This window comes from Schistocerca piceifrons, chromosome 1, assembly GCF_021461385.2.
Source record: "Schistocerca piceifrons isolate TAMUIC-IGC-003096 chromosome 1, iqSchPice1.1, whole genome shotgun sequence".
NCBI lineage: Eukaryota > Metazoa > Arthropoda > Insecta > Orthoptera > Acrididae > Schistocerca > Schistocerca piceifrons.
This window is the reverse complement of record NC_060138.1, coordinates 421512836-421527722: the sequence shown is the minus strand read 5'-3', so window position 1 is coordinate 421527722 and position 14887 is coordinate 421512836. Positions and strand designations below refer to the sequence as shown.

Genomic DNA, 14887 nt, shown 5'->3' with positions numbered 1-14887 from the left:
TAATGAAAGTGATGCAAACCAAACCCAGTCAGCTTTATTAAAATGTAACATGTGAAGTTCCAAGACTGCTTTCAACTCAAAACTTAATTTTTGTTTCAGGTTAGTATTAATGTATATTTTATAGAAAGTTGTTTCAAAATTATTGTTAGTACCTATTGTGTTAAATTTAGCTATGTACAGATACCTGTTACTCAAAAACAAGCATTATGTATTTACTTTGTTTAATAGTTCCATTTCAATCATCATGGACCAGAACTATTGTGTAAATACTTGTACTTATTCATACTTTATTTAAGTTTGTAGTTAAATGCTCAATTTCTTGTTTTTGTTATATCGGTTAATATACCGTTACTGAAGTTGTATGAAATTAAAATAAGCAATCAACTTAATTATAAAATATGCTGATTAGTTTTGGTTTATAAGGTGATGTTTTGATATTTCTAATACTTTTTTTTACTTACCTTTCAGTATATTTTAAAGAAATTCCTGTTTGTTAAAGGTCAGTTTGGTCAAACTAGGGCCGTTAGTGAAAAACATGAGTCCAGATTTTTTTTTTTTTTGTTAACAATGAACCCATCATCATCCCAGATTTATATTTTGCCATGTGATTTACAATAGTATGAAGTAGTTATGGAAATATTTTCAAAATTTTCAATTATATACTTTTTGTAAAAAAATTAAAATTAAATCAAAATATTAATTAGTATTTTGAAAAAGGTTATTCATTAGAAGCTATGTTTTGTTGTATATCCCTGGAAAGAGCATGCAAAATGCTGCAAAATGACACCTTTCCCAGTTCTCTAGCTTAATTAGGGCAGCTCTTAGGACAATTTTTAAAAAAGTCCGTTCACACATTTTTGGCTGGTTTTTGAAAAGTTTACATAGCTATATTTCAGGAATGGTTTGAGATAAAAAAAAATTGAAATTTGGTATTTTTCTTAGTCTCAGTGCCCACTATAAGTATACCAACTTTCAGCAAAATCTAAGAGGGTGAGTTAAAATAGGTGTGTTGATTTGACATGGAATGACTCACTACTGAAAACTAACTAACCTAAGGGCATCACACACATCCATACCGGAGGCAGGATTCGAACCTGCGACCGTAGCAGTCGCGCAGTTCCAGACTGAGACACCTAGAACTGCTCAGCCACCGCGGCCGGCACTAAAAAGAAAATTAAATGATAAAGTTAAGAGTTCACAAAGGGTCAAAGGGCCTAATGCACGAAGAAGATGGTGGTGATGATAAAACAGTTATGAACATGTTTATGAAAGCTTACAATTTCAGTCATGTTTAAAAACTATGGTTACACTCCATATCAACTATAAAACTCTAAATTATTACTACATGTGCGAAAGAGCCTGTGGCCGAGGCCAGAGTGGTTCCATACCTTAAGTGAATTCAAATGCAGCTCCCACGTCCATTTACTGAATTTGTTTCCAGACATATAGAGAGCTCTCAAACTGTCAAGCACGTCAAATGTTTTAACAAACAGGTAGTGCAAATGGTTCTTTGATAGATCTAGAATTTGTAGTTTGTTTAGTCCACTGAAGGCATTCATTTCAATATACTTAATGTGATTGCCACTCACATTAAGGTACTTTAGGGAAGTTATTCCTTGTTTCTGAAACATATATTAAACATGTCTAATCTGTAATGAAACAATGTCAATGTTTCTTAAAAATAAGAAAATACATTATAATACTTAGTGATTGTTTGTTCTGCCAGGATTTCTGCAAATCATCCTTATATTACTGTATTATTATTGGCAATTTACCACATTTTGTTCGTAATGTAGACTTATATGTTCACCTTGAAAACGTGATCCTCTATTCTTCTTATAAAGTTGTTTGATACATCTAATGCTTCTGTTTGACGGGGTATGCTAATATCAACAGTAATTATATTTTGGTTCACACAGTTCGCTGCTTTCATATTCTCCCACATGTAACACTGACAATAATACGGACAATAACCACCGAGCACTGTAAAATAGGCTCTTGGGATGAGCAACATGAGAAAGTAAAATTGAACTCCTTTAATAAAGTTTGCCATTCTTGTAGACGCCAATTCTAAAACAAACGTAAGAAGCACAAATTTTGTAATAACGCATTAGGTACCGTGATATCCAAGACCTGTCAATTCTTATCTTATCTTTCATGCGTGACAGCTATATTCGAAGCATGAGTGTCACTGAGAAATTACATAACGTTGCATTAATGTCAAGCATCGAAGGAACATTAATGAATATAGGCAATCTACATATTTACAAACGATGCCCAAACAATTGTTGAAATATCTAACGAAGGAGAATGATTCAATTTTCCCGCTTTCGTAAATTAGGGCAATGATCTTGTAAGTCACAGTGTGTACACAAGTCAGGGAGCAGTGGTACTAAAGGTAGATCTCTGGATAACAGGTAAATAAAGTGTACAAGGTAGACATCTCTGCTGGGAGTAGTGATCTATGAAATAATAAATAAAGGTAAGAGTATGGTACTGTTATCAAAAGTAGTTAAGTCTTGTCGAATATATCCGCCCTATCTGACCATACGGGAGATAAGCGCAGCTGTATCTGGCTTCCGCAAGTATAAAACTGATACGGCTAACGCAGAAGTGAGTCGACAGTCCCAAGTTTGTGATAATTCTAAGGTGGGCATAATTAATTTTAGTGCCTGCTAACTGGGTATTCTGACATTCTAAGACAACTTTTTGAGTTATCTTGGTTGTGCCGCAGTGAGCCACTTGACGCTGTGTTAATAAACGGAAAGTAAAGCTTACTTCTCACGTTTTCAGAAACCTCGGTACTCCTCAAGAGAGCCTTCATTACGAAGAATGAAATTTAACTACCCAGTTGCAAGAAGAGATGAAAGTGTAACAGAAGAATACCACGGAATAGAGGTGGGTAAATTTGCCATTTAGTTGCATTTTAGATGACGACGCTAGAATACATGGGGAAATTAAGGTTGTGGCAAGAGACTGCTCATATTTAACACACTTTGGCATAGAACCAGTTTCATGGACTTTTCGTGATAGAAACTAAAACTGCAAGGTAAATTCAGAAAAGCTATATAGGACAGGTCTGAGTGATGCATATTATGTATGTATACAGAACAGAAACTATAAAAAACCGCAAGGGGTATGGAGTCCACTGTGTGATGATTACAGCCAACCTTCATTGCAAACATTTGTTGTAGAGCACCGAAACTGTTTGCTGTAGAATACAGTGTGAGGAGAATAGTTTAATAAAACCCATCTGTATGAACAGATGAAGTATAAGGCATCGAAATTGGTGAATGAAGAGAAAGGCATACTCTGTGTAAAAACTTACTATATAGCAGGAATCACTTGATGTGCAAACTGTGTATGGAAATGACTCTGGGTTCCCTACCTTCATTAGAATGTCATGGTACTTTGAAATTCTGGTGGTGACTGTTGGGGTATAAAAAAGGAACACAGATCTCAGGAAGGTGACTCAAATGAATGAGAGTCTTGCTGTTAATCTTTTTTAACTGAATATTCATTTCAGTACTTTGTATTTGTTCTGTTTCAAAATAATACGTGTTGTAAGTAGTGCCTGAAAGACGTGGTCCAGATTGAAGGACATAATAATTTCATAAAGATAATTACATTATGTCTATTATACAATTTTCACATTCTTAATTGTAGTTAATCCTAAATGATGGGTAAAATATCAACAGTTAATCAGTCTTGCTGTTTAAAAAAAAGGGGGGGGGGGATTGTAAAGGTAGCAACTCACCATAAAGCTGACAAGTGAAGTCATTGATACACATTGCTAAGTTCTGAGCAAATCTTCCTTCAGAGTTGCAGAATAAACTCGCATACAGATGCAAAGCTGTCAGTTATTTTTGCTGTCACTGCACCTTGACTGAAATGTTTAGCACAGAATACAAAGTTAAGTAAACATAAACTTTTGGGTCGACAGAAGCGTCCGATCCCACGCGTCGGCTTTGACCCGTGACGTAAGGGTGTTGTGTGTGACGTCAAGACGGCGCGGAGTTTGGTTTGAGTGTGGCTGTCTTCAGTTCTGTTTTATCTTATCTTATTTTATTTACTTTTCTGGTCTGTTCGTTCTATCTCGTGAGATTTTTTTTAAAATTTAAAAACACTTATTACTTATTTTAATTATGTTTCCTCGAATTTCTGTTTTAGTTTATTATATTTATCTTTCTGATCTGTTTGTTCTATCCCGTGAGATTTTTTTTTAAAGGCAAAAAACACTAATCAGCTGCTGAAGCATCTTTATCTTCTATGGGTTGCAGGGGTTACGACCCCCGGGGAGGTGGGTGGGTATTCATGCATGGCTGTCTTCACTTACACGTTGTAGCTACGCAAGGCATCTAAATTTGTTTATATTTAGTTTGCCCCCCACCCAAAACACCCCATTTCCCGCGCTTGTCCCGTTAGTGTCATTAGGCTTTTTGTGGAAAGTGTGTGTGTTTGTTTTTGTTTCCGCCATATTTGTGACGTAATGGGTCAAAGCAGACGGGTGGGATCGGACGCTTCCGTATTTCCAAACTTTTATTTAATTGTCCATTGAATTTATCATTTTTTGTTGCTTCATGTACTTCATTAACGGCACCTATTGAAAAACAAAAAACCATAATCATTTCTAAACTGATTCACTGCTATTGCCTGGCCTGTTTATCTCTTCTATGTTGCTTTTACTTTGCATGTATGACATCAGTCATGGCATATATATATATATATATTTTTTTTTTTTTTCTCTCCAGTGTCAGTGCCACTGGTGCTGAAAACATCAGCAATTTTCATGAAGGAATTCCTTTTTAATCTTAAGATTTTTGGTGTGAGGAATAATCACATTCAAAAGCACATCTTTGCCTTATGTAATTGGAAATCACCTTCATATTGAATCAACAATTCAAAACCCTTTGTCTACAAACACACTAGGTTATGTAATTAGATGTACATTTTATTTCACTATACCCGTAGTGAGGGGATCTTCCAGGATGTAGAACATACCAGAAAACAAAAATACACAGTAAATATTAAGGGGGGGGGGGGGGGAGATAGGATACTGACGTACCTTCCACGGATGCCAAGTTTAATGGCCCTCAAAACTGTGGAACATGTCGTCATTATTTCATTTTAAAATAATAAATTTGTCACAAAAATATAAATGTTCAATACATTTCGATGCATATGATAATTCTTAGGCTATTGTAGCCATACATCATCAAATGGAAAATCATTTTGCAACATTTATTTACATTGATTGCATTAGTGCACTAAAGTTGTGTGGAAATCATGTTGTACGTAATACTCATATTATTTGATATTATAAATAAAACACACATTTGTCACTTCTGATAAGAAATTCGTCAGTGGAGTAGGTGGTGCTGCCCACCAATAAATCCTTTGTTTCTTGTCTAAACTGAACATTATTTTTTATTAAACTTTTTATGGCTGCTAATGAGTCATTGAAAATATGTGTTCCTGAATAGTGGATGCTTTGCTGACACAAAGTGACTTTAAATCTTTGTCAAGATTCTCTTCAAAATGACATATGTGTGATATGTGTACAATGTTTGGTTCTTGTGCAATAAATAATTGAAAATGTTCCCATGCTTTATGTAAACCCTGTGTAAGAAATAACAGTAATCAGATTTCATATGGTTTCCTTGAAAGATAGATAACAAAAAGTTTGCAGTGAGAGTATTTTTTTTATTTTGCACCAAATAGTTTCCATAAAATCACAAGAGGAGAATGAACAGCAGTGATTAATCTTTATTGAGAGACAACGTGCAACTCATGATAGCAGCAGGTCGGTGGTTGTCGTATTATATCTATCCTTTTTGTGATGCACGTAATAGTGAGGTCATTTCAGTGATGCAGCTTGGTGGCAATGGCCACCAGACCACATTCTGCATGCTCACACCTTTAGGTGTATAATAGCATTAAAATGTTAGTGCAGCTATGACCACTTCGTCTCATTTTGCATTCTTGCAACGTATTTTCATAATGATGTAAAGACCAGATAATGTTTCATTACCTTTGGGGTAAAAGCTTCTGAAAAAAATAGTAAATACATAGTTATAATTCCTATTTCTTAGCATCTTTTAATTGTGTATGCTATTGCTGATGTACCAGTATTTATCAGAATACTTTCAGGAGAACAGCAGTAAGAAAGAAAGGAAGTTAAAATGTGTTATGAAACATAGTTTGGGATTTTTACTGCGGTGTATACAGTATGCCACTGTCTCGTGAAAGAATAAACTGTTGCAAGTTCTTACTACTATATAGTTAATATCTTTAGAATTTGTTTTGTAGATAAGTGATCCTTACCGATGGCTTGAGGACCCAGATTCATCTGAAACAGCTAAATTTGTTGATGAACAAAATGCTGTTACAAGACCCTATCTCGATAGTTGCCCAGTGAGATCAGACATAAACTCAAGACTTACAGAACTATGGAACTATCCAAAGTATTCATGCCCGTATAGACATGGAGAGAGATATTTCTTCTATATGAATACTGGACTGCAGAATCAGAGGTAATGAACACTAATTTGGCTTATTATAAATAGTTAGATATATAAATGCATTATAAGGTGTGTGGTTTTATAGGGTACAATAATTATTATTTCTCCAAAAGAATAATAAAGTATAATCAAAACTGATTGTCACTTTTTAATTATTGGTTATAAAACTTTTCTTATTTATTTTTAAAACCTTTTGCCCTTATCTCAGTAAATATTGTCATGGTTACATGGTTCTGCACAGAACAGATCGTAACAGCTTTAGGTGTTGACCAGATTCTCCCTTGTGTCTCAACTCAGTATTCATTGTGGCTGAAGCGGTGGTGAAAAATTATTTTAAATGCAGTGGGGTTCAGAAAGAACTACATCCAGAATATGTTTATAATTGTGTTCTATTAATCACTTCAATTTGATAGTGTACATATATCTTCCTGAAGAATCAAGGACATTTTGAAAGTAACAATAACATTAATAAATTTAACACTAAGAATTCTTCACTGTCCACAGCTTAACCTTACTTACGCACAGAAAGGTACAAATTATGTTGCCATAAATAATACTTAAGGAATTCAAAGTGAATTAAAAGAGGACCCAAAAAATTTTTATGTTCTTGTTAACTCCTTCTGCTCCGTAAATGAATTCGGATTAGATATATATGTGTGTCTGAGTAATGTTTACTAAATTTTATTTTAGATTGATATAAAATTGAAAAACAAAAATTGTCATTTCATATTTCACTGAGAAACTGTATGTTGAAAGTTCCTGGCAGATTGAAACTGTGCTGAACTGAGACTTGGACTTGGGACCTTTACCTTATGCAGGCAAGTGCTCTACCAACTGAGCTACCCAAAGGGGGAGGGGGGAAGAATGTATGTAAGAAAATTTTTCTTATTAACAAGCACAGTATTGTTCGTATTGTATGATCTAAATGTTAGTCGACCTTCATTAACAAAGTAGTTGATAATTTAGCATGAACCTTACCTGCAGACAAAGTGGGTCTTCTGTTGTGGCTATCATTTATACATGAAAGATTCCCTTATAAGGTGTTTGCATTTTAAAGCTATCTCTCAATTAAATATAATTGTGAAGCGCTGTAAACTCCTCAATTTGTTTCAGACAATCCACACTGACACCTAATGGTGATACAGTATTTTCCACTTATTATATCCTATAACAAAAGTACCCTCAACATACCAACATGATAAAGTCCACTGATAATGTTTTTTCGTAAGTCAACTGCTTTCTGCCATAGGATCTCATTAAATTTCCCAACAGTCCAAATGCTTAATCATATAAGGAAGTGCCATTTTGTGTTTTTCTTACAAAGAACTTTGATTTGGTGCATCCAAAGATTTTTAGTGAATTTTGGAAATTTCTGAGCCACTATCGGTTCCCATAAGTGGCAGTCTCTAACCAGGTAAGACATTAGAGTAACATAGTGCCAACAGTACTAGAGAAAAATGTTTGTTTGAAGTATAAGGAACCTAGATGTTCTGGGTTTTGGATTCTGATACTTCATGATTGAGAACAGTGATACAGTGAGGAAACTTTGCATACTGGTAAAGTCTTGGATATATTTCAGAGTACATTTCTTCATCTGATGTTGGCATCATATTGTCTTATTTCATGCAAATAACTCCCCATACTTGATGTATTATACAATACATAGTTAAGTTTTGAATTTCATATGAATAGTGTTGCACTTCCATTGAATATCTAGTTGCAAGATGTCCAATGAATAATGTATATTACCATGCACTCTTGACAGGTGCTTAGATACAGGCAGAGTAGAAAGATAATTTCATTTGGGTGATGAAGAAAGGAAATCTGGGTCAGGTTTGTACAAGAGCAGTTACATTCTCTTTAACATACAGCTGTTCCTAATGACTTTCATACCAGCTAAAGAAATGCATAGTAATTAGAATGCTGATGTAGATGGAGCTGAGACAGTAGGAAGTATTAGTCCGAAGGCTAATAATCTGCTGGTGCCATAGAGATGCCAACTACTATGAATCAATCATAATAATTGAGTGTTTCCTCCTACATTCTTTTTTGATAAAGTGCTCAAAAGGATACATGAGAGAGAATCATTCTTTACAATTTGCATTCTCAATGGTATTTCTTTTATTTCTTTTCACATTTTTTTTTAAAATGTTTGGGTACTTGACCTTGTCTGCCCCCTTGTGAAATTTTAATTACATAAAGTACCTTATACGGTGTATGTCTTCACTCAACGTAAAGTATAACCAGCTATGAAGTGGTATATCTCGTGCAGTTCTTTTTGCTAGTCATGTGATGGTGAGCTGCTGTGCTGCTGCCTGGTTTGTTGTGACGACAGATTGGAGTCAAGCTCTGTATGTGTATGACATTAGCAAGCATTTATTGTAAACAAATTAACACCGAATCCTCTTCTGGTCCCCCCCCCCCCTTCCCCCCTCCCCCCCCCCCCCTCCTTCGCCCCTCCTTCCCCCCCCCCCCCTAAAGGTTCAGGGGTTAGCATAGGCCCAAGTTATTCCTGCCTGTCGTAAGAGGTGACTAAAAGGAGTGTCTCACTTTTCAGCCCTAATAGTTCAGGTCCCATTCTATGGTTTAACCTGCCACTTTCAAAATTCTTCCCAAGTGCGGGCCATATGGGGAAGGACACCTTATGTGGATGCATGAGTGCCCTTAGATTCGATCTCCTGAATCTCTTGTCATGGCTTTGCATTTCCACCTGCGATTCAACTATTTGGGCGAGGACACTTTCCGGGCTATGTTATCTTCTTCCGTTGTCTCCTGTCCTCTTTTGCCCCCATGACAATATTGAATTTCTCTGCACCCACGGTAGCCAGTCCGTTGTGGTGGGGCCGTCATGTACCCAGTTGGTGGTAGCCCCCTGACAACATAGGGATCACACTGCTGATGCCTAAGCTGTAAACTCCCCATGCATACCAAGGAGTAGATGCCTGTCTTCCTGGGGCATCAGGACTCCTGGCAATGACCATCATGCCAGTTGGCCTTTGCTGTGGCTGAGTGGCTCCCGTGGAGAGAGCCCCTGATTGGAGTGGGTGGCATCAGGATGGATGGCCTGTAATGGAGCAGACTGTAATCTCTTGCTGGTGACCATACAGCACCGGCAGTCTCTAAGAAGGGCAAGATAGAAAAAATGCCAACAGGTATGACCCTAAATTGTTTCTCTGCCTCACTACACCATGGGAGGAACATATAGGAGCTACAGAATGGTGAGAGCCATATTCGCCTCAATTTTCGTTGAACACCTTGAGGATAAGTTTGGAGAAGTGACAGTGCTGTCCAAGGTGCGAAACGGTGCAGTCTTGATTTAGACAGCATTCCCAGCCCAGTCTCATGTGTTACTTGCCTGTGACAAGCTGGATGATATTCTTGTTTCCGCCACTTCCCATAAATGCTTCAACATGGTCCAGGAAATTATTTTCCATCATGACCTCCTCTTGCAGTCTGATGACTAGCTCCACGCCAATTTAGAACAGTGGGGTGTACATTTCATCCAGCGCGTTTACAAGGGACGTATAGACAACAGGGTTGCTACTGGTGCCTTTTTCTTGGCCTTTAAGGGTGATTCATTGCCTGAAAAGGTCGAGCTGATGGTTTACCATTGTGACGTTAAACCATACATCCCTCCCCCCTATGTGGTGCTTTAAGTGCTGGAAGTTCGGGCACATGTTTTCCCACTGCACTTCCAGCACCACATGTCAAGACTGCGGACGACCTCTGCACCCAGATACTCCGTGTGTGCCACCTCCCACCTGCATCAGCTGTGGAGAGCACCACTCCCCCTGCTTGCCAGACTGCCCACTACTCCAAAAGAGCAGAAAATTATGGAGTACAAGACCCTGGACAGGTTGACTTACACAGAGGCTAAATATGAAAGATTACACCCCATTCGGGTTGATGTCGACATACTCTCCCCTGCCGGAGAAGCAACGGCCTCCTCCAGTTCCTCTTGTGCGGAAGGGGCCCCTTGGGACCCTCTCTTTCAAGGTATCCACTAATGTCACGGCAGACACACGCCAGTGGCTCAAGGAGCCAAAAGCTGCTGGACAGAGCTTCAGTCTTTCTCAGTGCCTGAAGCTGCTTCGGAGAAATCTTCCCAGCAAGCCCCTAAAGAGAAGTGAGAGGGCAAGCAAACTAAGAAGAAATCTGCTAAGAAACGTGACCTTCTGGTGGCCGCAACACTACCACTCCCTATCAATTCTGCATCTGAGGATGCAGTGGAGATCTTAGCATCCCCTGCAGACCTGGATCTCACTGAAGACTCATCCACCATAGAAATGGCTACAAATACTTAGTTGTATACAGCAGGTGACCTTAGGCATAACCTGCCTCCTTGTGTGCTTCATGCCTTCCCAGCTTCATGTTAATGTCATCTTCCGGTGGAATTGTGGTTTTTTTCCACCACCTGGCTGAGCTATGGCGGCTGTTAAGCTGTACACCTGCTTTCTGCATTGCCCTCAAAGAAACTTGGTTCCCAGCAATGCGGACCCTGCCCTCCGTGGCTATAAGGGATATTACAGGAACTCTAGCAACTATAATAGTCCCCCCAGGGGGTCCACAACTCTTTCGTGGATACGTGCGTGGCGAGCACGGGGCCCCGAGCCATTGCAGCCTTCTTTCTCTCCCGGGCTGCATTTCCTTTCCCTTCCCCTCCGTTCCCCTCCATACCCCTTTCCCCTCGCCCTCTCCTCCCCCTCTATTGGTGTCCTTGCTTATGTTGGCCCCCGCTATCCTCCTGGTTCTGTTGGTTTTACACTCTGGCTTTGTTGCGTAATCATCTCCTCCTTTTGGCATTCCTTGGTCCCCCTCTGGGGTTTGACCTCCATTCCAAAATTTCTCTTCCGTAGTGTGAGCCATTTGGGGAAGAGCACCTTACCTAGTGTCTCCGACGTGTGCCCCCCTAGTATATTCCACCTTTCTTCTACGTCGTTGTCTGATGCTAGGGTGCATAGCCAGCACGGTAGCCAGCCCGTGTGGTGGGGTCGCTATGTACCCTTTTGGTTGAGCCCCCTGAACACACAGGGATCACACTTCTGATACCTGAGCTGTGACCTCCTCATGCATGCCTTGGAGTGGTTGCTCGTCATCCTGGAGCATCGGAACTCCCGGCAATGGCCGCCGTGCCAGACGGCCCTTGCTGTGGCTGGGTGGCGCCCGTGAGGAGAGCCCCTGATCGGAGTGGGTGGTATCAGGGCGGACGCTATGCAGATGAAACGCATAAGGGTCCAAACCTCTGGCCGCTCTTCTGCGGCCGTCTCTCTGCGTGGTACTGATTCCTCAAGTGCTGCTTCTCTTGCCCCTTCGGCCTTCCCTTCCGTGGCTACCCCCTGGGAGGAGGGTCAGGCCCGTCGTCTAGGGGCAAAACCTTTCCCCCGTTATCTAGTTTGCACCAGGACTGATGGAGATACTTTCACCAGTGTCAAACCTTTATTCTTTGTGGAACACATTGAAGACAAGTTCGGCGAAGTGGACTCCCTGAGCAAGATGCGGTCGGGTTCGTTACTGATAAAAACTGCTTCGGCTGCCCAATCTGCGGCCCTTCGTGCATGTACCCATCTTGGCACAATTCCCGTGTCCATTACCCCTCACCAGTCTCTAAATATGGTACAAGGTGTGATTTTTCACAGAGACCTCATCCTTCAAACTGATGAGGAACTTCGGGACAATCTCGGACGGCGGGGTGTTCACTTTGTTCGGCGTGTTCAGAAGGGTCCTAAAGATAATCGTATTGATACTGGTGCCTTTATCCTGGCCTTTGAAGGGGATACCCTTCCTGAGAAAGTTAAGATTATGGTCTATCGCTGTGATGTGAAGCCGTACATCCCACCTCCTATGCGGTGTTTTAAGTGCTTGCGTTTTGGCCACATGTCTTCTCGCTGTACCCAGGACCCTCTCTGTGGTGACTGTGGACGTCCACTCCATGAGGGGAGTCCCTGTGTTCCCCCTCCTGTATGTGTAAATTGTCATGGTAGTCATTCTCCACGTTCAGCAGATTGCCCAGTCTATAAGAAAGAAAAAAAGATACAGGAGTATAAGTCTCTTGATCGTTTAAGCTACACAGAGGCCCGTAAGAAATATGCACGATTGCACCCTGTGTCCATGACATCTAGTTACGCCTTGGTTACATCTTCATCCCTTCCTCCCCCTTCCTTACCCCCATCCCGGACCCCTCTCCTTCCCCCCTCCCCTGCGGCTCCCACACCTTCTCCCCTGGGCGCTGCTCCCCCTCCCCAGCCGGAGAAGTGTCCCACTCCTTCGGCGTCTGCCGGTCAAGGGCGCCTCTCCCGGGATGCCCCTTCCCGGCACCTTCCAGGTCAAAGGTCTGCTGCAGCGCGGCGACCGCGAGAGCCGCGGTCTATCGGCCCCCAGGTCGCCCGGTCACTTTCTGTTCCTGATCTTGCTGCAGCTGGCTCCATTATGCCACACAGCCCTCCTCGAACTCAGCCTGAAAAGAAGAAGAAACATAAGTCCCGGGACAAAGAGCCTCTGGTGTCACCGGAGGTCCCTTCCCCGGCTTCACAACCGGATTCTGACCTGTCGTTTATGGATGTCGCCCCCTCCTTGTCGGTGACGGGTGGGGACCCGGCGGTATGACTGGATTTAGCGTGTTCAGCCCTCATTTAAACCATCGTTCTGTGGTTCTCCAATGGAATTGTAATGGCTACTATCGTCACCTTCCGGAATTGAAATCCCTTCTTTCGTCCTACTCAGCAGCTTGTGTGGTTCTCCAGGAATCTCATTTTACTGATGCTCACTCACCGACCCTCCGTGGGTTCCGTGTTTTCTGTCGAAATCGGGTCGGACCCTTGCGGGCTTCTGGTGGCGTTTGTACGTTGGTCCGTACAGACATTGCTAGCACGTGGATTCCTCTCCAAACTACATTGGAAGCAGTTGCTGTTAGGGTCCACTTAGACTCTGCAGTCACAGTATGCAATCTTTATCTCCCTCCTGACAGGACTCTTACACCTGCTGCCTTAACCACCCTTCTTCAGCAACTTCCTCCTCCCTTCCTCCTCCTTGGGGATTTTAATGCTCATCATCCTTTGTGGGGCAGTGCCTTTCCATCTAGACGAGGTCTTCTTATCGACCAATTTATTGCAGACCACGACCTGTGCCTTCTTAATGATGGCTCCCCTACTCATTTCAGTGCTGGTCCTGGTACCTTTTCTGCCATTGATCTTTCTCTTTCTTCTCCCTCTCTCCTCCCTTCATTACACTGGTCGCCACTCGACGACCTTTGTGATAGTGACCATTTCCCGTTGATTATCACGCTCCCTTCCCGCTCCCCGATGGAGAGGTTACCTCGTTGGTCTTTCCACCGCGCCGATTGGCCTCTATATACTGCACAGGTCCAGTTTTCTCCCTCTTTGTCGGGTTGTATTGATGACGTCCTACGTGACGTGTCTGACGCGATTGTTCGCGCTGCTAACCTTGCTGTCCCGCGCTCATCTGGACAATTTCGTCGTCGGCAAGTCCCGTGGTGGAGTACGGCCATTGCCATTGCCATCCGTGATCGCCGTCGAGCTTTGCAACACTTTAAGAGGCACCCATCTGTAGCCAGCCTTTCTACCTTTAAGCGCCTTCGCGCTAAAGCCCGTTATTTAATCAAACAGAGCAAGCGGATATGTTGGGAACGATTCGTTTCTTCCCTTGGTTCCACTGTCCCTCTGTCACGGGTATGGGCTACACTTCGCTCTCTCCAAGGTTGCCATCGGCAGTCCACCCTCCCAGGCCTTCACCTCCCAGATGGCATTTGTACGGACCCATTAGTTCTTGCAGAACATCTTGCGACCCATTTTGCAGTGGCATCAGCGTCGGCCTCCTATCCAGCTGCTTTCCTTCATCAAAAACAGCAGGCTGAAGCTGTCACCTTATGTTTCACCACTTGTGAGTCAGAATCTTACAACGAACCTTTCACTGAATGGGAATTTCTTTCTGCTCTATCTGCTTCTCATGATACGGCTCCTGGCCCAGATTCCATTCATAACCAGCTGCTTCAACATCTCAGTGCTCCACAACGGCACCATCTTCTTCGGGTGTTTAACCGTATCTGGCTCCAGGGTGACTTCCCTTCTCAGTGGAGGGATAGCATTGTGGTTCCTGTCCTTAAGCCTGGTCAGAACCCCCTATCTGTTGACAGCTATCGGCCAATTAGTTTGACCAATGTTGGTTGTAAGTTACTTGAACGGCTGGTAGCCCGTCGGCTCACTTGGGTCCTCGAATCTCGGGATCTATTGTCCCCTTACCAGTGTGGCTTTCGAGAGGGACGATCTCCAATCGATCATTTGCTTCGCTTGGAATCCGCAGTTCGGCAGGCTTTTTCCCAGCGCCGCCATTTGGTTGCAGTGTTTTTTGAC

At 41.8% G+C, this 14887-nt stretch overlaps 2 protein-coding genes across 4 annotated transcripts in view; one reads left to right on the top strand and one right to left on the bottom strand.

The window, feature by feature from the left end:
- LOC124789745 (decorin-like) overlaps positions 1-2349 on the bottom strand; it is a 35752-nt gene extending 33403 nt beyond the window's left edge. The window contains exons 1-2 of the mRNA XM_047257202.1: positions 1811-2349; positions 1389-1622 (exon numbers count right to left, since the gene is read on the bottom strand). Coding sequence (XP_047113158.1) covers positions 1389-1622; positions 1811-2053 — 477 coding nt within the window. The 5' untranslated portion in view covers positions 2054-2349. The remainder of the gene's footprint in view (positions 1-1388; positions 1623-1810) is intronic.
- A 49-nt stretch (positions 2350-2398) lies between these two features.
- Positions 2399-14887, top strand: part of LOC124789724 (prolyl endopeptidase) — a 94272-nt gene continuing 81783 nt past the window's right edge. Inside the window, exons 1-3 of one of the 3 annotated variants that reach the window (XM_047257184.1) lie at positions 2399-2417; positions 2794-2898; positions 6310-6533. In XM_047257184.1, the coding sequence (XP_047113140.1) occupies positions 2833-2898; positions 6310-6533 (290 nt within the window). In that variant the 5' untranslated portion in view covers positions 2399-2417; positions 2794-2832. The other 2 variants (XM_047257177.1, XM_047257191.1) reach the window with 2 other exon arrangements.